The sequence below is a fragment of the Trichomycterus rosablanca genome, chromosome 5 (assembly GCF_030014385.1).
Source record: "Trichomycterus rosablanca isolate fTriRos1 chromosome 5, fTriRos1.hap1, whole genome shotgun sequence".
Lineage (NCBI taxonomy): Eukaryota > Metazoa > Chordata > Actinopteri > Siluriformes > Trichomycteridae > Trichomycterus > Trichomycterus rosablanca.
The window spans coordinates 24,070,534-24,092,320 of record NC_085992.1 but is presented as its reverse complement, the minus strand read 5'-3'; the positions used below and the strand labels follow the sequence as shown (position 1 = coordinate 24,092,320).

The following is a 21,787-nucleotide window of genomic DNA, read 5'->3' as shown; positions in this document are numbered from 1 at the left end:
AATAATGTTAGATTAAAATCAGAACTGAAACCTGGATTAATCCTAATGAGGATTTAGGTTTAAATTAAGCATCTTCTCTTGGATACATTATGTACAGAAGCCACATGTTAACTGTCGTGGAGGATAAGTAGCCACTATATACTGTATATACATTTATTTACTGTAAAAACAAGGTGTATAACAACAAAAAATAAAATAATAGTTCCTTACATAGCTAAGCAATCTTCATTTAATATATATACAGTGGTGTTCAAAAAAATAGGAGTGATTTAAAAATAAGTGAATAAAGCGCAAAATCATTATAATAACTTTTATTTCCATAAATGCAAATGCACTGAAAATACTACACTTTCAATTCTAAATCAAAACATTAACAAAATGTAGCCAGTTTGTGTTAATCCTTTACAGAAAGTTAAGAAAAATGAATATTGGGCTGTTAAAAAAAATAGCAGTGCCAGCATTTTTCTTTAAAAACTCAAAAAATATATGTATAAATTGAATTTTTTTTTTTAGGTTTCACTTTACTTTAAATTACTGAACTAATATTTAGTAGCATAACAATTGTTTCTGAGATCTATGTTGCATGGAGTCGACCAACTTCTGGCACCTCTGAACAGGTATTCCAGTCCAGGATGATTAGACAGTGGACAGTATTCCACAGTTCTTCTGCAATTTTGGGTTTTGCCTAAAAAAATTTGCTTCAGATGTCAGAACACAAGTTCTCTATGGGATTGAAGTCAGGGGATTGGGCTGGTTACTCTATTACCTCAATCTTGATTATCTGTAACCAAGATGTTTTGGGTCATTGTCATGTTGAAACACCTATTTTAAGGACATTTATTCTTTGACATAGGGCAACATGATCTCCTCAAGTATTCTGATATATTCAAACTGATCCATGATCCCTCGTATGTGATAAATAGACGTAACACCATGGTATGAAAAACATCCTCATATCATAGTTTTGTACCACCATGCTTTACTGTCTTCACAGTGTACTGTGGCTTGAATTCAGTGCTCGGGGGTCGTCTGACATACTGTCTACGGTCACTAGACAAGAACAATTTTGCTTTCACCAGTTCACAAAATGTTGAGCCATTTCTCTTTGGACCAGTCAATGTGTTCCTTGGCAAATGTTAACCCATTCAGGACACGTCTTTTTCTTAACAACGGGACTTTGCAAGGAGTTCTTACTGGTAAATTGGCTTCACTTAATCATCTTCTGTACTCACTGGTCACTGGTATGTTCCTTGATCTTTCTGGAGGTCATTGGCTGAACCTTTGCCGTTTTGGCTATTCTTCGATCCAATCGAACAGTAGTTCCACGTTTCCTTCTGCATCTTTCAGGTGTTGGTTGTCACTTTAAGGCATTTGAGATCATTTTAGCTGAGCAGCCAATAATTTGCTGCACTTCTCTGTATGTTTCTTCTCTCTACAATCAACTTTTTAATCAAAGTTAAATCAGAAAATTGTTCTGTTCATCAGAACAATGTCTGGAACAACCCATTTTACCCAGTATTTCAGAAGGAAATGCGCTATGACCAACCTGTGCAACATTTGCCACCCTCCTACATTAAATAAGGGCCAAAATTGACACTCGTTCTTCTGCAGAATGAATGACTTCACCAATTGAACTCCTCACTGCTATTATTTTGAACAAACCCCATTCAATCAATGCTTCGATTACTCAGAATGAGCGGCATGCATGTCCTAATTGTCGGGTTTGTTTTGTTTTCATTACTCTACTACACTTTCAAGTGAATTATTTGCAATGTAGAAATATCACCTACAAAAAAACAGTGATTTATTAGGTTAATGATGTTGGACTGCTATTTTTTTGAACGCCACTGTATATATATATATATATATATATATATATACACCTCCTGGTTTCTACACACACTGTCCATTTTATCAGCTCCACTTACCATATAGAAGCACTATGTAGTTATACAAATACTGACTGTAGTCCATCTGTTTCTCTGCATGTTATTAGCCCCCTTTCACCCTGTTCTTTAATGGTCAGGACCACCACAGAACAGGTATTGTTTAGGTGGTGAATCATTCTCAGCTCTGCAGTGACACGGACATGGTGGTGGTGTGTTAGTTTGTGTTGTGCTGGTATGAGTGGATAAGACACAGCAGAGAGAATAGTCTGAGAACTGAGAATAGTCCACCAACCAAAAATATATCAGGCTACAGCACCCCGTGGGCAGCATCCTGTGACCATTGTTGAAGGTCTAAAAGATGACCAACTCAAACAGCAGCAATAGATGAGCGACTGTCTCTGACTTTACATCTACAAGGTGGACCAATTAGGTAGGAGTGTCTAAAAGAGTGGACAGTGAGTGGACACAGTATTTAAAAACTTCAGCAGAGCTGCTGTGTCTGATCCACTCATACCAGCACAACACACACTAACACACCACCACCATGTCAGTGTCACTGCAGTGCTGAGAGTGATTCACCACCTAAGTAGTACCTGCTCTGTGGTGGTCCTGTGGGGTCCTGGCGATTGAAGAACAGCATGAAAGGGGGAATGTAGAGCATGAAAAGGTATGTAGAGAAACAGATGGACTACAGTCAGTAATTGTAGAACTACAAAGTGCTTCTATATGGTAAGTGGAGCTAATAAAATGGACAGTGAGTGTAGAAACAAGGAGGTGGTTTTAATTTTCTGGTTGATCGGTGTATATACAACAGTACCATTTAAAGCCTGGACACATTTCGCAGGGAGTAGATAAATTCGTGTTAACATAATTTTGACTCATCTGGTATTTTTAAGCTAATTACTATTTACTGGTCTCTTGGTCTTTATTCTGATTTTCTTTCTAAATTAGTATCCTCAATCAAGCTTTAAGTGTTGGAGACATCCATATTTTTAAAGAAAATAGGCATGGACAATTTGAGTCTATTTTAGAATAATGTTATAGGTTCAAATTAAAATGATTAGAAAGAAAAAGCTTCCTTGGGGTATAATGACCAGATTTTAAAACTATCAGTAAATAGAGCGCAGCTAAATTGAAAGAGTATCTGATAACATGAAACTATGTTCTAACTAAGTATATACATGGCCTTATAAAAGCCAAATCTTTATATTTGTCTTCGTTAATAAAGAATAATAAGAATAATTTTAGATTCCTTTTTAAGACAGTATGCAAATTAACTAGAACTGTTGCAGAAACTGAATCTAATATGCCACACAACTGTACTACCAATAATTTTTCACAATTATTTAATAAGAAGATATAAAAATATGACTTGACGTGTATGATAGCAACCTTGCCCTATTAGGCAGCAATTCACTTGGAGCAGCATGAGTGCTGATAGTGGCTTATCCTAAATTTCCTTTACTCCAATTGAGCAAACTTTAATCACTTGGCTTAAATCCCATCTGACAGATTGCTCCCAATTTGTGTATGTAAATAATAAATGCTCAAAAACTACAAAAGTAAAGTATGGTGTTCCACAGGGGTCACCAGTAGGACCTCTGATATTTACAATCTACATGGTACCATTAAGAAAATTTATTCAGACTCTCAGCTGTATATATCAGTCAACCAACAATATTGACTGAGGATTGTGTAAATGACATAAAATACTGGATGTCAACATAAACAGAGGTATCTTGATGGATCTAAGGCCATCTGGGAAACATTGTCCAACCAGGTGCTAATACTTAAGGCTTTCTCTGTGACTCCTAGTTCAGTTATAAACAATGTGCGTGTCACAATGGATTTAAACCTCTTTTTTGTGCACACACTAGCAATATTACAACCCCAAATCAGAAAAAGTTGTGACAGCATGGAAAATGCAAATAATAAAAAAACAGAGATTCTTACATTTACTTTGACTTTTATTTTTATTGCAGACAGGATGAACCTGAGATATTTCATGTTTTGTCTGCTCAACTTTTATTTATTAATGAACATCCATTCCTACATTTCAGGCTTGCAACACATACCAAAAAAAGTTGGGACAGTAAAGCATTTACCACTTTGTAATGTTGCCATTCCTTTTCACCACACTTAAAAGACGTTTTGGCACCGAGGATACCACGATTTAGTGTTTCAGCTTTAATTTTGTCTCATTCTTCCTGCAAACACGTCTTAAGATGTGCAACAGTACGGGTCGTCATTGTCGCACTTTTTGTTTCAAAATTCTCCACACATTCACTATTGGTGAATACAAATGTACTGGGGACAGGTCAGGACTGCAGGAGCACACAGTGTCCATTTTTTCCAAAATACATGTTTCCACTGTGTAATGGTCCATCCTAGATGACTAGATGGTTTGTTTCATTCTTGTCAGATCTTTGTTTGACCACTTGCCATGATGCCTGATTGCTTGATCCGGTCCGATTCTTTAGCTGAAAACTGAAAACTTTGGGCCTCACTATGGAACCATCCATGAAGAGCGGATTGCCCCACAGGAGACACCACTTGGTAGAACAGGGGTTCTGCTCATGCATAGCCAAGCTGGCAGGTTTCGATGGTTCCCTTTCTGTTCTATGTCCAAGGGCTGGTTTGACGCAGATGGCCAGAGCAGCCTGCCATATTGTGACATCCATGTCTAAATTCTGCACTATCCCAGTTCTATCCACTTTTTCTGTTGAAAGCTGCAGATATTTTTGGCCACCTCTTTTATTCATGATTGTCCCCTTTTATTATTTTATTTTGATTAAACATTTGCGACTGGGATTTTATTTCCATTCATGCAGGTAAATGGATGTATGCGTGTTCAGATTCATTACAGTAGGTTTATTATATCAATATTAACAATTTAACTTTCACAAAAAACAAGCAAAACACAAAGAACGATTATTAAAGGATTCCATTATTTTGAAGTCCGGTTCAAAAAACTATCTATGAATAACAGCAAAAAATTAAAGCAAGCAAGAGATGGGCTACAAAACAGCACTATTACAAGAGCAAGTCAATGCACTGCAGTTCAAGTACTTACATTAAAGAATGCCACCAAAATAGAACAAAACACTGAAATCATTATTTAGATTTACTTTAAAGTAGATACAGTGGTACCTTGAAACTCAACATTAATTGGTTCTGGGAGTGGTGTTGAGTTTTAAAGGCGTTGAGTTTTAAGGTATATTTTAGGCTAATGTAAAATAATAGGGTTGTTTTTGACACTTATACACTAAAAAAATAACACAAATATAATATAAAAACACTGAAATACAACTGAAAACAGTTAAAATCAATTACTGTTGCTTAACGTGACTTATTGTACTAAAACAAGTGAGGAATTTCAATAGTGGAGAGAACTAAGAGAGGTTTAGTTTTTCTATGTTGTTCTTTTAATACATTAACACGTTAAGCTTTTTTTTTAACGATAAGCGTTTTAGACTCTCAAAAAAAAGCTGATTCTTCATTCTGAGGAGCAACATGAACAACGAATGGCCTGATGTTCAGATATGGGCGGGACTAAGCCGCATGGGGTCTCTCTCTCATGACTGGTGCAATTACGTCTTCTGCTGGCTGATTGATGGCGTCTGCACAGAGATGAGAAAAGAGTGCTCTTAGGATGTGTTTCTCCATACACAATGCTGAGCTGCACTGCACTCGTCAAAGTGTGGGTGATAAGATGCATACGGCATGCTGCCCACGTGTCGGAGGGGGCGTGGGTTAGCTTCGTTCTCCTCAATCAGAGAAAAAAGGGGAAAATGCATAAACGAACAAAAAAGCAGTTCATTGTTAATTTGAAATTAAATTAATCAATTAAAAAAAAAAAAGATGAACACGTTGAGTTTAAGGGAAACGTTAAGTTTAAGGGTACAAATTTCTTGACAAAGGGCATTGAGTTTCAAAGATTTTAAGATTAGGGGACGTTGAGTTACAAGGTACCGCTGCATGTTATAAATTCACATAGTTTTGTATTAGATCTTGTTTCACATTTTACCTCTGCTTCTCAAACAGTAAAAACAGTTGTGGTTTTTTTTTATGGAATATCTCTTTATGAAATATAAATCAAAATTGCCCTTGGTGTAAAGTGTGACTCTTCCACAAGTTGAAGTATTCATTGTTCTGGTTACAGTTGTGCTCATTATGCTTCTGCTGCTTCATATGACAGACATATGACAGTTTTCCGGTAAATGTTATTTCTCCAGATCATTGTGCTCATCACTTGCATTTGCAGTCGTCTAGAGCCAAAATAACAAATATTTTGTAAGAGAACAAATGTAATGTGAGTGGTCACTTAAGCTCCTATTTGCTGCTGAATGTCTTCTTCATGGAGCACTGGTGATTCTCTGAAGCAAATGTGTTCGTTAAAGCGTTCTGTGCATCCAGTTGAAGTAAGTATTAAGCTTGCCACACTGTTAGGATTAGTCCTCCAAATCAGGGCTACACAACAAGGTCCGAGATCCTTGAGACATTGTCAAAATGGCTGACTTGTGTGGACAGGGATTTATGGCTGTCTGTGCTCATCTTGGCCCTCACTCGCTCAGTTTTTTCTCCTCTGCTTGAACGGTGACAAGTAAATGCTGCTTTAAACTCCTCCCGGAATTTACCTGCACAAGCACGAAAAATTCAACATTAGTTAGAAAGTACTGTAATAATAAATAATAATTAAAAAAAAAAATCAAGGACTAACATATGTGAAAGCAACAAATTATTAAGTTGATTACTTTTAAAATGAATGTTAAAAATGGAAAATAATAAAATATAATGCACCACAATAATATTAATAATAATAATAATACAACCCCAAATCAGAAAAAGTTGGGACAGTAATGGACATTCCAACCATTTGATGTCAACAGGTGATTGTAACCGTGGTTTGGTACAAAAGCAGCATCCAGGAGTCTTTGATGAGCAAAGATGGCCAAAGGATCTCCAGTTTGTCAACAAATGCATGAGAACATTATTGAAATGTTTGAAAATAATGTACCTCAAAGAAAGATTGAAAGGGATTTGCATATTTCTTCCTCTACAGTGCATAATATCATTAAATGATTCAAGAAATCGGGAGGAATTTCAGTGCGTAAAGGCCAAGGGCTGAGAATTTTGAAATGAAAAATGCGACAACGACGACCCCGTACTGTTGTACATCTTAAGACGTGTTTGCAGGAAGAATGAGACAAAATAAAAGCTGAAACACTAAATCACTTGGTATCCTCGGTGCCAAAACGTCTTTTAAGTGTGGTGGCAACATTACAAAGTGATAAATGCTTTACTGTCCCAACCTTTTTTTTTTTAAATGTGTTGCAGGCCTGAAATGCAGGAATGGATGCTTATTAATAAATGAAATGAAGTTGACCAGACAAAACATGAAATATATTGGGTTCAATCCATCTGCAATCAAATAAAAGTCAAAGTAAATGTAAGAAATTCTGTGTTTTTTTTTATTATTATTTGCATTTTCTATGCTGTCACAGCTTTTTCTGATTTGGGGTTGTAATAATATGTAGAAATATAGTTAAAAGTTTATATACACTTCTTATACTTTATATATACTTTTTATGTGATTGAATAATTGGAAGACACTCTTGCTTGCCCAATTGTAGTTTTCTAAACTATGCTAGTTCAAACATAAATAATTTACATAATGGTCAACTTTTTATCATGAATGTATTGTGCCTTAATAAACAGGGATTATTTTACTTAACCCAATAAACAGAACAGTGGTCTGTTCTCAAGGTCGGTTAAATGTAAAGGGGAGTGTGTATGTGTGTGTGTGCACCTGCACAACATCATTTTGAAGACAAATGTCAGGGTAAACACCAGTAAAACAGGTGCCTCTTTATAAAAGAAGAGAAACATTTAAGTCCCCAGTAGTAAAATGTCTATTTTATCTTTTAAAAAATGTGTTTAATTTAAACACTCTTTGGTCACCATCAACCTAAAGTTTAATACCTCATGATTACAGAGTTTATTGTGTAAATCTTAGATGAACAATTCAAGTCTCTCAGAGGTATGTTTTAACAGGGTTATTAATGATGTTTCAGTTTTTTTAACTGAGTGTTGTGTTGTGTTTGTTAGCACTGACTCGCTATTTGTTTATCTCACTTACTAGCACTTAGCCTCTGTTTGGTAGCACAGTGTCCACAGTCCTTCCAGCTAAAACAGGTCTGTATATTGCTTAGATAGCATTCATTGTCCCAAATTGATATGAGCACCCCTGTTCTGGACAGTAGTGATGGTGAACATGGGTTCAATGTGCAGCCAGTGGTTTTGGTGGTGCACAAATACTGTGTTAATCTCTCAACACCCCTTCATGGGTGCTTGTGTCACGCAGCGCTTTTATATAGACAATGATTGGGGTGGGAATGTCAGAGTGGATTCTTTTCTTAACTGCTGCAATTACAGTCTTTCCTGGCTGACTGATGATGCCAGCATAGAAACAGGGAATAAGAGATTGGTGCGTGGCTATTCATGTGCGATGCTGATCTTTACAAGTTCGTCTCATGCAGGTGAAAAATAAGTTATCGGCAGCGGTACACGTCAGAGAGGGCCTCTGTTTGTGCAGCCCTCCGAGGTCAGCAGAAGTGGAAGAAGCAGAATTGGGTGCTATTGGGCAATTGGATATAACTGGATTGGGTGGAATATTGGGGGAAAAAAAACTTAATTTCAAACCTTACAGATGGCTACAAACCAGTGTGAGAGAAGGCTTCAGCCCACAGATGAAGCTGTGGCCTACATTGAAGCAGCTGTTGATACATCAATACATGACAAAAACTCCATGCACTAAAACTACAAGACATCTAGTCACTGTTCATGAAAATTAACCTGAGGATGTAAAGGCAAGCATGCACCCCAAAAAATTCCAAAGAATGTCAAAAGCAAGACTTTGCAGAGATAGTCTGAGAAGGGTTTGTGATGATGGTTGCTTGTTATCGGCCAGCCTAAACAAAGAGAGCAAAGACGTTCATACACTGTATCCATTGCCAAAGCCTATATGCAAAGAAGTCACAATGGAAATGTGAAGAACTGCCTACTGAAGCCAACTGATGACCAAGGTCCTAGAAGGAGTAGGAAGAAAGTATGATCACTCTCTGCTTTTTGAACAACAGTTAAATATGACATAAACTTAAAGAATATACTTTGTTGCATGACCGGTGATGAAGCCTTTTTATTGTGAAGACAGAGGCATTTTGCTTTCAACTAAACATTTATTTAGTCAAATAACAAACATTAAGTTGTCAGACTTTTCCAAGTGTAACGGGGTGGGTAGGTGGGCTGGTACAACAGAGACAACCAGCTGTGTACAAAAACAGGACCCAAGATGCAGAGCACAGAAAAGAAGAGGATGGAAATAAATCAAATAAAATTGGGTAATCCCCCTAACTAATGAGAGCGAAGAGCCCTAGGTGGGACCCGCGGCCAGCCAACCAGCTACTCGGTCCACCAATCAACTGACCTACAATGAAAGATCCCAAATGCAGAGCACAGAAAAGGAAAGGATGGAAATAAATAACAAAATAAAATGGGGAAATTCCCCTAACTAATGAGAGCGAAGAGCCCTAGGTGGGACCCGCGACCACGGCCAGCCAACCAGCCACTCGGTCCACCAATCAACTGACCTACAATGAAAGATTCCGAATGCAGAGCACAGAAAAGGATAGGATGGAAATAAATAACAAAATAAAATTGGGTAATCCCCCTATAACTAATGAGAGAGAAGAGCCCTAGCTGGCAGAAGGGACTAGCTGGCAGATTTCCTAGGACATGACATACAGTACATGTTAACACTGAATATTAATACTGTATAAAATGTATTAGCCCAAAAGGTGAGTTAAAAGTTTAATCCAGTAGTGAAGTGGAAGACAAGATTGTGGGCAGAGGCCCTGATATTGAAAATGTCATGCTGATATCGTCTTATCTTATAGCACCTTTAAGACAACAGAGAAAGAAAAGTGGAAGAGAGATGGGACACAGACGAGGTGAAAGCAGCTGAACCAAGTGCCCTTCAAAACAGAAATTTTTTAAATTGTAAAATTTTATGAGAACAACATAGAAAATGTATTTACACTCTACAAACTATGTGCTTACACACACACACAATCTGCCAAAGCAAAAATATTTAAACCCCACCAACTACGTACTTGCACACACACAGTTACTTGTCTAAGCAAAAGTATTTACACTCAACAAACTACGTACTTGCACCCACAAAGTCACCTGCCTAAGCAAAAGTATTCACTCATCCACTGAGTGCTTGCACAAAACTTCAGCTGTCTGAGCAAAAGTATTTACACCTCCACCAACTACGTGCTTGCACACAGTCACTTGTTTGAGAAAAAAAGTATTCACAACCCACCTACCGCATGATTGCACACAAACCAGTCTCAGCAATAATACACGCCCCCCACCAACTGAGTGCTTTAACGCATACACTAACAGCAAAAATAATATATTATTATTTCATATTTCATTTAAATTAGCAACCTTAGCAAACCTTAGCAACCAAACACCTGCCTGAGCAAAAGTATTCACACCACCACCACCAAATACGTGCTTGCACACAGTCACCTGTCCGAGTGAATGTATCTCCACCCCCACATCAACTGCATACTTGCACACACAATCACATATTTGAGCAAGAGTATTCACACTCCTTTTCTTCATACATGTTTGCATACACTCTAGCAACAACCTAAAATGCTTTAGCAATCACCTATCAACTATCCTGTAACTTCAGTACACCTTGGTAATTATGTAGCTACACCTTGGCAACCGCATACCCACACCTCCGCATTCAACTTGTTATCGTATTAACCACCAAGGAATACCTTGGCAACCATCGCCTATATACTGGTGATGGTCATAAAATTAGAATATCATGAAAAAGTTGATTTATTTCAGTAATTCCATTCAAAAAGTGAAACTTGTATATTATATTCATTCATTACACACAGACTGATATATTTCAAATGTTTATTTCTTTTAATGTTGATGATTATAACTGACAACTAATGAAAACCCCAAATTCAGTATCTCAGAAAATTTGAATATTACTTAAGACCAATACAAAAAAAGGATTCTTAGAAATGTTGGCCAACTGAAAAGTATGAACATGAAAAGTATGAGCATGTACAGCACTCAATACTTAGTTGGGGCTCCTTTTGCCTGGATTACTGCAGCAATGCGGCGTGGCATGGAGTCCATTAGTCTGTGGCACTGCTCAGGTGTTATGAGAGCCCAGGTTGCTCTGATAGTGGCCTTCAGCTCTTCTGAATTGTTGGGTCTGGCGTATCGCATCTTCCTCTTCACAATACCCCATAGATTTTCTATAGGGTTAACTTCAGGCGAGTTTGCTGGCCAATTAAAAACAGGGATACCAAGGTCCTTAAACCAGGTACTGGTAGCTTTGGCACTGTGTGCAGGTGCCAAGTCCTGTTGGAAAATGAAATCTGCATCTCCATAAAGTTGGTCAGCAGCAGGAAGCATGAAGTGCTCTAAAACTTCCTGGTAGACGGTTGCGTTGACCTTGGACCTCAGAAAACACAGTGGACCAACACCAGCAGATGACATGGCACTCCAATCCATCACTGACTGTGGAAACTTTACACTGGACCTCAAGCAACATGGATTCTGTGCCTCTCCTCTCTTCCTCCAGACTCTGGGACCTTGATTTTGAAAGGTAATGCAAAAATTACTTTCATCAGAGAACATAACTTTGGACCACTCAGCAGTCCTTTTTGTCTTTAGACCAGGCGAGACGCTTCTGACGCTGTCTCTTGTTCAAGATTGGCTTGACACAAGGAATGCGACAGCTGAAACCCATGTCTTGCATACGTCTGTGCGTGGTGGTTCTTGAAGCACTGACTCCAGCTGCAGTCCACTCTTTGTGAATCTCCCCCACATTTTTGAATGGGTTATGTTTCACAATCCTCTCCAGGGTGTGGTTATCCCTTTGCTTGTACATTTTTTCCAACAACATCTTTTCCTTCCCTTCGCCTCTCTATTAATGTGCTTGGACACAGAGCTCTGTGAACAGCCAGCCTCTTTAGCAATGACCTTTTGTGTCTTGCCCTCCTTGTGCAAGGTGTCAATGGTCATCTTTTGGACAACTGTCAAGTCAGCAGTCTTCCCCATGATTGTGTAGCCTACAGAACTAGACTGAGAGACCATTTAAAGGCCTTTGCAGGTGTTTTGAGTTAATTAGCTGATTAGAGTGTGGCACCAGGTGTCTTCAATATTGTACCTTGTCACAATATTATAATTTTCTGAGATACTGAATTTGGGGTTTTCATTAGTTGTCAGTTATAATCATCAACATTAAAAGAAATAAACATTTGAAATATATCAGTCTGTGTGTAATGAATGAATATAATATACAAGTTTCACTTTTTGAATGGAATTACTGAAATAAATCAACTTTTTCATGATATTCTAGTTTTATGACCAGCACCAGTATATCCACTAGTAACATCTTAGATACCACCTAGCAACACTTTAGCAACAACCCGATACACCTTGACACCTGCTTAGCAACATCTTAACAATGATCTAGCAACAGCTTAGCAACCTTGCTATAACTTAGCAACTGCATAGCAAAATTTTAGCAACAACCCAGCAACACAATGTGTTAGCAATTAAACCAACACCAAACAACTGCCTAGCAACACCTTAGCAACCACTTGGCATTATCTCAGTAACTGCCTAGCAACTCTAACAACAACTTGTTACCATAGCAACAATCTAGCTATACCTTAGCAACCACTTAAGAAAACCTTAACAACCAACAAGTACACCTTGGGAAACACCTAGCAACACATTAACATTTAAGAAACATGCTTTTGTGCTTGCACACGCACACTCCTCTGTCCAAATAAAAGTATTTGCACCCCATCTACATTTTTCGAGATATCAACACTGTCACCTCTAAAAGGTCAGTCCCATTGATGGCTTGTATACAGTTTTTGGAAACAAGTGTTCCTTCCCCCTTCACACCTGTTTTTATCCCCTTTTTTGACACATTTACTCCTGTTCATTTTTTAAAAGGCATGTCTATCTATGGTACTTCTGCGAGACAGACAGCTTGCACACACACACACAAAGTCACCTACCTGACCAAAACATTTCACATTTCTACCAAATACAGGTATGTGCTTGTATACACACACACAATCACCTGCCTGAGCAAAAGTACTCATACTCCCAACATCTGCATGCTTGCACACACACACACACACACACAGTACCTGTCTGAGCAAAAGTATTCATACCCCCAACATCTGCATGCTTGCACACACACACACACAAACAGTACCTGTCTGAGCAAAAGTATTTACACCCCTCCAACTTTGTGCTCGGATAAACACAGCACCTGATTTGAACCTGTTTGAACAAAAGTATCCACACCCCCACGAAATACATGCTTGCACTCAGTTGATAATACTACAGAGCATTCTGTTGCCATCTGTTGTACGGGTAAACAATACACATGTCCTTGGTTGTTTACATGATCATGGATACGATAGGATTTAACAGATCAGTCGATCTTCCTTTATTGCCCCAATGTTTATCGCTCCTGTTCCAATGCATGCATGCCTATAGGTGCTTTTGATGTTGGACTGGAAAGATCATAGACACTTAGACTAGTCTGATGTTATGTGTGTTGAGACACATTTTTCCACTATTTATCACCAGTATTGAAATGATTTGCCATTAAAGTCATGGTAGTTTTTCTGTTGGTCCATACCAGAACTTAGTCATCATTGCATTGATAAATGTTAGCCATCCAACATCCTGTATGTGGTTTTTTCCTTTCGCAGACCACTGTTGGTGAGTATTCACAAAGGCTGTCCACAAGCAGCCTTTGTCCACCTGCTGTTTCAGTGATACTTTTCTTGCACGGTATACAAATTATTTTTATGAGTTTTCACAGTTTATGCAGTGTAATAAATGAACTTACAGTGCAACAAGTGATATTCTTTAAAAAACTATACCATGCTATATTTGTAGTCTTACTCTATTTAGTTATTAGTTTTACTAATAAAAATAATTATAACCAAATTATACAATTTAAATTGTAATGTATTTTTGGCAAAATACTTAAATTTTGATGCCACACACACACACCCACTTGCATAAAACACACACATATGGGTCATTCTATAATTTGGGGTACATTTCACATCACCAAAAAGTACAAAAACAATGTTCTTTCTCAACAGAACAATCAGTGGTTCAAGTTAATATATTCCTTTAGTGTAACATATCCACTAGCTGCAAAGCTTAAACATAATTATTTTTTATTTTATTTAAAAGGGCAAGTAGATGTAGACTACTAGGTAACTTAGTTGACAATTTTCCTATTTTGACCCATAACTTCAGTGGTAGACCTTGCCTGGCTGACCACATGTCATTTCTTGAACAGAGTAATGTCTAATTTGAACATACATTTGAATTAAAATTATTAAAAAAATTGTAACCATAACAATGTATTTTTTTACTAATTAATATACTCATTGACAATGTTCTATTATAGATAAAATATTTTTTAAAATAAGAGAACATTCACCACAGTTTGTTCAATATGCCCTCTACAGAGAAAAATGATATCATGTAATGCTGGTCACATAGTTTTAGAACAAACCATTTTTGAGTTGCTGAGTGGAGTTCTGTTAGTAACATAGCTGACAGAACAATAATAAATAAATATGTTTAAATTATTTAAAAGAGAAACTAAATTTAAAAAATGTTGTTTTTCTTTAGTATTTAAACTATTGAAATAAATAAAAAAATAGATGTTGTTGCCCTTAATAATTTTATTCATTATTTTGAAACCAAGGCACCCTCAACTTAAAAAATGGACACAGCAAAAACTGTTCATTTAGGAACATCATGACAAATTTCAAGCTAAATGAAGCATAGGATGCACATAATGTTTTTGTGATATTACAACATGTTTTCCATTAATAGGACAAATTGGACATGTTTTCTTGTTACATTGTATACTAAATTCTTTATTCCAAATCAATCGGTGTGAATAACACAATTAAAAAAATCTTGAGCATATATTTTATATTTATTTTACCACTGGTATGGTATTAGCCAGGTGATGCTTACTGCCAGTTTTTCTTCATGCATAGGTGGGTAAATTAGTTTATGTGGTAATGTATGTAATAGGATCCACAAAAGTGGCTATAAAGCTGATCTGTACAAGATCAGGAGAGCTGAGAACTCTAAGAACTTTTATTATTGCTGTCCAAAGAATATGTTACAATAACATTTCCTGTATAAATTAAAATACATTACAATAACAAATACAATATGAAATATGAAAACTAACAATCAAATACACAAAAAAGTAAACCACAGTTGTTACCGTATGAAAAAAAGTGAACAAAAAATACAGTGGATTAAGAAATTTGTTATTTTGTTCACTGGTGTCTAAATTATTGGATTAGATTTAGGGCTTAGTAACTTACCACTGAGGAAATTGTAGATAATGGGATTGGCAGCACTATTAGCATAAATTAGCCAGTGGGAAAAGGTAAACCAGGCGTACACCGCCTCTCTGTTGTTTGTATTCTTGAAAGCACCAAACACTCTGGAGATGACAATAGGATAAGAATGAGAATAATCTTGGACAGATATGATACTTAAATTAGGTATATTCTATCATTTAACACGTTTAAATGAAATAGAACAATAACAATGCATTAGCACAACAATTCTGCAGTACAATTGGCAGTACAATATATTTTTAATGAACAAACAATAGTTTTTGTGCATATGGCTTATTATAGTCATCCTTGTCCTGCAAATTAGCTCATGGAATTTCCTGTTTACCCAAAATTATTCAAATTACACCGACCAGGCATAACATTATGAAAACTGACAGGTGAAGTGAATAACACTGATCGAATCTCAGCTCTGCCATCCGGCTGGTCTGGGCGGCTATATGAACAACATTTGGCTGTTGTTCATCCAGGAAAGGGAAATGCCGGATAGAGACCACATAACTGATGCAATTATGACCTCTGCTGGCTGATTGATAGTGCCTGCACAGAGTCAGGGAATAATGTGTTGATCAGGGTGTGTCTCTCCATACACAAAGCTGATCCGCATATAAACTCGCCTCATGCAGGTGAAAAGATGCAGTCAGCTACTGCACACTTGTCGAAGGGGGCATGTGTCAGTTCGCTCTCCTCAATTGGGGCGGGGGTCAGCAATTGGGTAAAAATTTAAACAAGAAGAAAAATCCCAAGAAAATGCAAAAAAAAACATTTTATCCTCAAAGTTAATGTGTTAGAAGCAGAAAAAAATAAGCAAGCGTAAGGATTTGAGCAAGTTTGACAAGGGCCGAATTGTGATGGCTAGACGACTGGGTCAGAGCATCTCCAAAACTGCAGCTCTTGTGGGATGTTCCCGGTCTGCAGTCGTCAGTATCTATCAAAAGTGGTTCAAGGAAGGAAGAGTGGTAAACCGGCGACAGGGTCATGGGCGGCCAAAGATCATTGATGCACATGGGGAGCGAAGGCTGGAGGATCTACTGCTAACATCTTGGTGCCAGATACCAAAGCACACCTTCAGGGGTCTAGTGGAGTCCATGCCTTGACGGGTCAGGGCTGTTTTGGCAGCAAAAGGGGGACCAACACAATATTAGGAACTTGGTCATAATGTTATGCCTGATCGGTGTATGTCGACTGAGAGATACACAACGCTATATAATTATAAATAACACATACTAAAATGTCCCACAACATAACACAATTAAATGAATAAACAAATGATTTAGTCTGCTTAGTGCATGATGGATGTGATTTTAAGTAAAAATATTTGCCATCTTACCCATCAATCTACCCTAAATATCCCATAATAATCAAGTTAAATGTTGACTGTATGCATTGTCAGGTTGAAAGGTGAACTGTTGCCTCAGTCAAGATTAATATCGCTTTAATGGATGTTCCATAAACTGACTGCATTCATCTGTCCCTTTCAACAGATTTTGTGCTGTTTAGCTGTTAAATTCATGTCCCATTAGACCAGATTTTTCTTCCCTTTGTCTGTTTAGCAAATTGTAAGAGGGCTTTTATGTGCCTTTTACTCAATAATGGCTTCAATTTTGCCAGACTGCCTTAAAAGCCTGATTTATCAAGTGCTGCATCTTTGATTGCCCTTCAAACTGGATCTCTGACCTCTGTACAGGATTTAAAGCTTTTGTAAAGTGACTGTCAGCTTCTTTCTTACTCCCTTACCTTCTTTAGCTGTACAGCCAAGTTAAAGAAGGTTTAATGTTAAGCCAATATTCTTCTAATTAAAAATAAATGAGGCCTCTGTGCCACTGGAAACACTAAAAGCCTTAGATATTTTATATCCTTGCTTCGATCTCATCTCTGCCATCTTGCCACAATTTGATTGCAGAGCTCCAGTATCTTCAACTCTGTGGCTTGGTTTTTGACCTAGCAATGCAGTATACACTGATCAGCCATAACATTAAAACCACCTCCTTGTTTCTACACTCACTGTCCAATTTATCAGCACCACCTACCATATAGAAGCACTTTGTAGTTGATTGAAGTTCATATATTTCTCTACATACTTTTTTAGCCTGCTTTCACCCTGTTCTTCAATGGTCAGGGCCCCCGCAGAGCAGGTATTATTTAGATGGTGGATCATTCTCAGCACTGCAGTGACACTGACATTGTGGTGGTGTGTTAGTGTGTGTTGTGCTGGTATAAATGGATAAGAGACAGCAGCGCTGCTGGAGTTTTTAAATACCATGTCCACTCACTGTCCATTAGACACTCCTACCTTGTTGGTCTATTTACATTTTCAGCATTTAGCAGACGCTTTTATAGACTATTGAAGAACAGCATGAAAGGGGGCTAACAAAGCATGCAGAGAAACAGATGGACTACAGTCAGTAATTTTAGAACTACAAAGTGCTTCAGTGGTAAGTGCAGCCTTATATACCCAGGGGTGTGCCTTTCTTAACTATTTCCAATTAATTTAACAGTTTGCACCTGACCATCATTTGGAGCCCACAGCAAGGGGTATGAGTATGTTTTTTTTACTTCATTATTATGGGTAATTAGAAGTAGATTGCTGAATAAAAAATGGCAATTATATTTATTCAAAATCTAAAGTGCACAGATAGAAAAAGTGTAAATGCTTCTGAATCCCATATCTTTATGTATTTAGAATAATTATATACAATTATATATCATTTAACTGTTATAAATCTTTTAGAAAACAAAGAGCTATTTTAGATCTGTACCTTTTCATTATGTTGAGGACGCTAATGGGCAGGTAACAGATGGCAAAAACAAAAAGCACCACCATCAGCATGCGTGCTGTTTTTCGTCTGGCCTTCACCTGCTTAATTTCAGCTGACACCGTAGTGGTCTTAACCTTGACAGACTCACCAGTGCCTGCTGCCTGAGCTGAACAGTGCAGAGATTTCCACTTTCTCTGCAGCACTGATGAACTCCCTGGAATCTTATCACAAAAAAAACATTACATTCCATGTAGATTACAACTGAAATACAATCACAGCAAACTCTTTGAAATGCACTAATACTAACATCACTGAGCTTCTAACACACCAAACTGTGTATCATTTGTGAACAATGTTAAAGTTCAAAAGAGGTAGCATGGTGGGAGGTTTTTTACCTGCTGGCACCAGAGCTTATGGCAGATCTGGATGTACGCCAGAACCATCAGACACAAAGGGGCAAAATAGGTGACAATAAAGAAGCAGATGTGGTAAACCTTGGGATAGATCTCATCTGTAATATAAGAGTGAAAACAGTATAATAAAAAGCTAAAATTTACTTTTGCTTATTTTAAATCATAAAGTAAAAATAAAAAGAAACACACAGTATACCATATTTGGCCTAGTATGGACAACCCTATTAATTTAATGATTGGTTATTAAATTGGTTTATTCAATAATAAAGTGTTTCAGCCACACCCACTGCTAAAAGGTAATACATCCACCGTGCAGGCATAACATTATGACCACTGACAGGTGAAGTGAGTAACACTGATTATCTCTTCATCACGGCATAGTGGGTGGGATATATTAGACAGCAAGTGAACATTTTATCCTCAAAATTGATGTGTTAGAAGCAGGAAAAATGGGCAAGTGTAAAGATTTGAGTGAGTTTGACGAGGGCTAGACAACTGGGTCAGAGCATCTCCAAAACTGCAGCTTATGTGGGGTGTTCCCAGTCTGCAGTGGTCAGTATCTATCAAAAGTGGTCCAAGAAAGGAACAGTGGTAAACTGGCGACAGGGTCATGGGCGACCGTGAAGGCTGATCCAACAGACGAGCTACTGTAGCTCAAACTGCTGAAGAAGTGAATGCTGGTTCTGATAGAAAAATGTCAGAATACACTGTGCATTGCAGTTTGTTGTGAATGGGCTGCATAGCCGCTGACCAGTCAGGGTGCCCATGCTGACCCCTGTCCACTGCCGAAAGTGCCAACAATGGGCACGTGAGCATCGGAACTGGACCACGGAGCAATGGAAGAAGGTGGCCTGGTCTGATCAATCACGTTTTTTTTTATATCACGTGGATGGCTGGGTGCTTATCTGGAGAACACATGCACCAAGATGCACTATGGGAAGAAGGCAAGCTGGAGGAGGCAGTGTGATGCTTTGAGCAATGTTCTGCTGGGAAACCTTGGGTCCTGCCATCCATGTGGATGTTAATTTGACACGTACCATCTAACTAAGCATTGTTGCAGACCATGTACACCCTTTCATGGAAACGATATTCCCTGTTGGCTGTGGCCTCTTTCAGCAGGATAATGCGCCCTGCCACAAAGCAAAAATGGTTCAGGAATGGTTTGAGGAGCACAACAACAAGTTTGAGGTGTTGACGTGGCCTCCAAATTTCCAGATCACAATCGAATCGAGCATCTGTGGGATGTGCTGGACAAACAAGTCCGATCCATGGAGGCCCCACCTCGCAACTTACAGGAATAAAAGGATCTGCTGCTAACATCTTGGTGCCAGATACCACAGCACACCTTCAGTGGTCTAATGGAGTCCATGCCTTGATGGGTCAGGGCTGTTTTGGCAGCAAAAGGGGGACCAACACAATATTAGAAAGGTGGTCATAATGTTATGCCTAATCGATGTCAGTCCAACTTTGTGCCAATAGTTTGGGGGTATTCCGGCAACTTTCTGTTTCAGAAGCAAGGTCCATGAAGACATGATTTAACAAGTCTGGTGTGGAGGAACTTGGGATGAATTAGAGTGTACAATGTAAGTTAAGTATTCTTGGGCAATAACAGTGCTTGACAAAATTCTTACAGATACACCATACAATCTTTAAGAAAGCCTTCCTAGAATGGTTGAGGCTGTTATTGCAACAAGGGAGTTTATGTTAATGCTAGTAGATATCCAACTTCATGTATAAGCTCATGGTAAGATGTCCACATAGTTTTGGCTATTCAGTGCACCTAAACTAATAACACACATTAAATTATTAGATAAGTTGTTAGCGTAGAGGTTCACAATCTTTTTCAAGCTTAGACGATAAATGATTAGTCATGTTTATTAAAAGTACAGTAAAATTGGCGCCCAGGTGGCGCAGTGGGATATTTCGCTAGCATATCAGCACTGAGATTCCAAACTCATCGGTTCGAAACTCGGCGTTGTCACCGGTCGGCTGGGCACAATCAGCCAATCAGCACAATCTGCCAATCAGGGTCCTTACACAGCGTTTAAAGACCCCACCCACATAGTCCGGTTATTCCGCCCTGCAGGCACTGCCAATTATGCCCTCTAGGTGAGAGGGCATAACTCGGCGTTGCCACCGGTCGGCTGGGCACAATCAGCCAATCAGCACAATCTGCCAATCAGGGTCCTTACACAGCGTTTAAAGACCCCACCCACATAGTCCGGTTATTCCGCCCTGCAGGCACTGCCAATTATGCCCTCTAGGTGAATGCAGTACAGTAAAAGTAAAGTGCATTTATTCTTCTTTATGCACAGCAGAACATTCTGGTTTACATACCTTATACCTACCAAATGCACCTCCCAATGGCTAAGCAGTCTCCCCCCCCCCCCCCCTTCCAGACACAGCCAATCATGTCTGTGTAGACACTCAACTGACCAATATTACTGATAAGATTTAAACTCTGGCTATAAGTGGTAGTGGGCTAGTGTTTTATACATCTGTGCCACCCAAGTACCCCAAAGCTTGGTTGTTTGTGTGTTATTAGTTTTGACAGCAAATGTTAGTCCATAACTAATTTGAATAAAATTATACCATGTTACATTAGCAAATAACGCAAATATAATGGTATTTCTAAAGGTTTTACGATTACTTTCTTGTAAATGTATTACAGTATTACCTTGTAACTCAACGTTTCCATACTCAAAATCTTTGAAACTCAACGCCCTTTGTCAAGAAATTTGTACCTTTAAACTCAATGTTTCCCTTAAACTCAACGTGCGTGTGACTGCAGTTTTGTTCAGCGCTCGGCTTGAGCGGTGTGGTTAAACGTCATGCAAACATGAGAAACACATTTTTATCCTGTTTCACTTTTAAACTTGTGTTATAGCTCAGGGTTCTGAGAAATTGTAAAAATCAGCTTTTCTGAGAGTCTAAAACGCTTATCGTTAAAAAAAAACAACAACAATAATGTGATTTAATGTATTTAAAGAACTACATATAAAAAAAAAATTACAAAAAAGTTGAACACTGAAATCAATGAAAATCTTTTCTTTTTACTTTGTCAGTTAAATAAGAATTAACATATGGTCTTTTTGCTACATTTATAAAATGTCCCAACTTTCCAGAAATTAGGTTTGCATTTTAATGTTGTTTATCTCTTCCTTTGAAATTACCGTACATCATGA

General features: G+C 38.0%; 1 protein-coding gene across 1 annotated transcript in view; it reads right to left on the bottom strand.

Annotated features, from left to right (window-relative positions):
- Positions 1-6,359: 6,359 nt before the first annotated feature.
- Positions 6,360-21,787, bottom strand: part of hcrtr2 (hypocretin (orexin) receptor 2) — a 71,048-nt gene continuing 55,620 nt past the window's right edge. The window contains exons 4-7 of the mRNA XM_062994997.1: positions 18,585-18,700; positions 18,190-18,410; positions 15,395-15,516; positions 6,360-6,526 (exon numbers count right to left, since the gene is read on the bottom strand). Coding sequence (XP_062851067.1) covers positions 6,360-6,526; positions 15,395-15,516; positions 18,190-18,410; positions 18,585-18,700 — 626 coding nt within the window. The remainder of the gene's footprint in view (positions 6,527-15,394; positions 15,517-18,189; positions 18,411-18,584; positions 18,701-21,787) is intronic.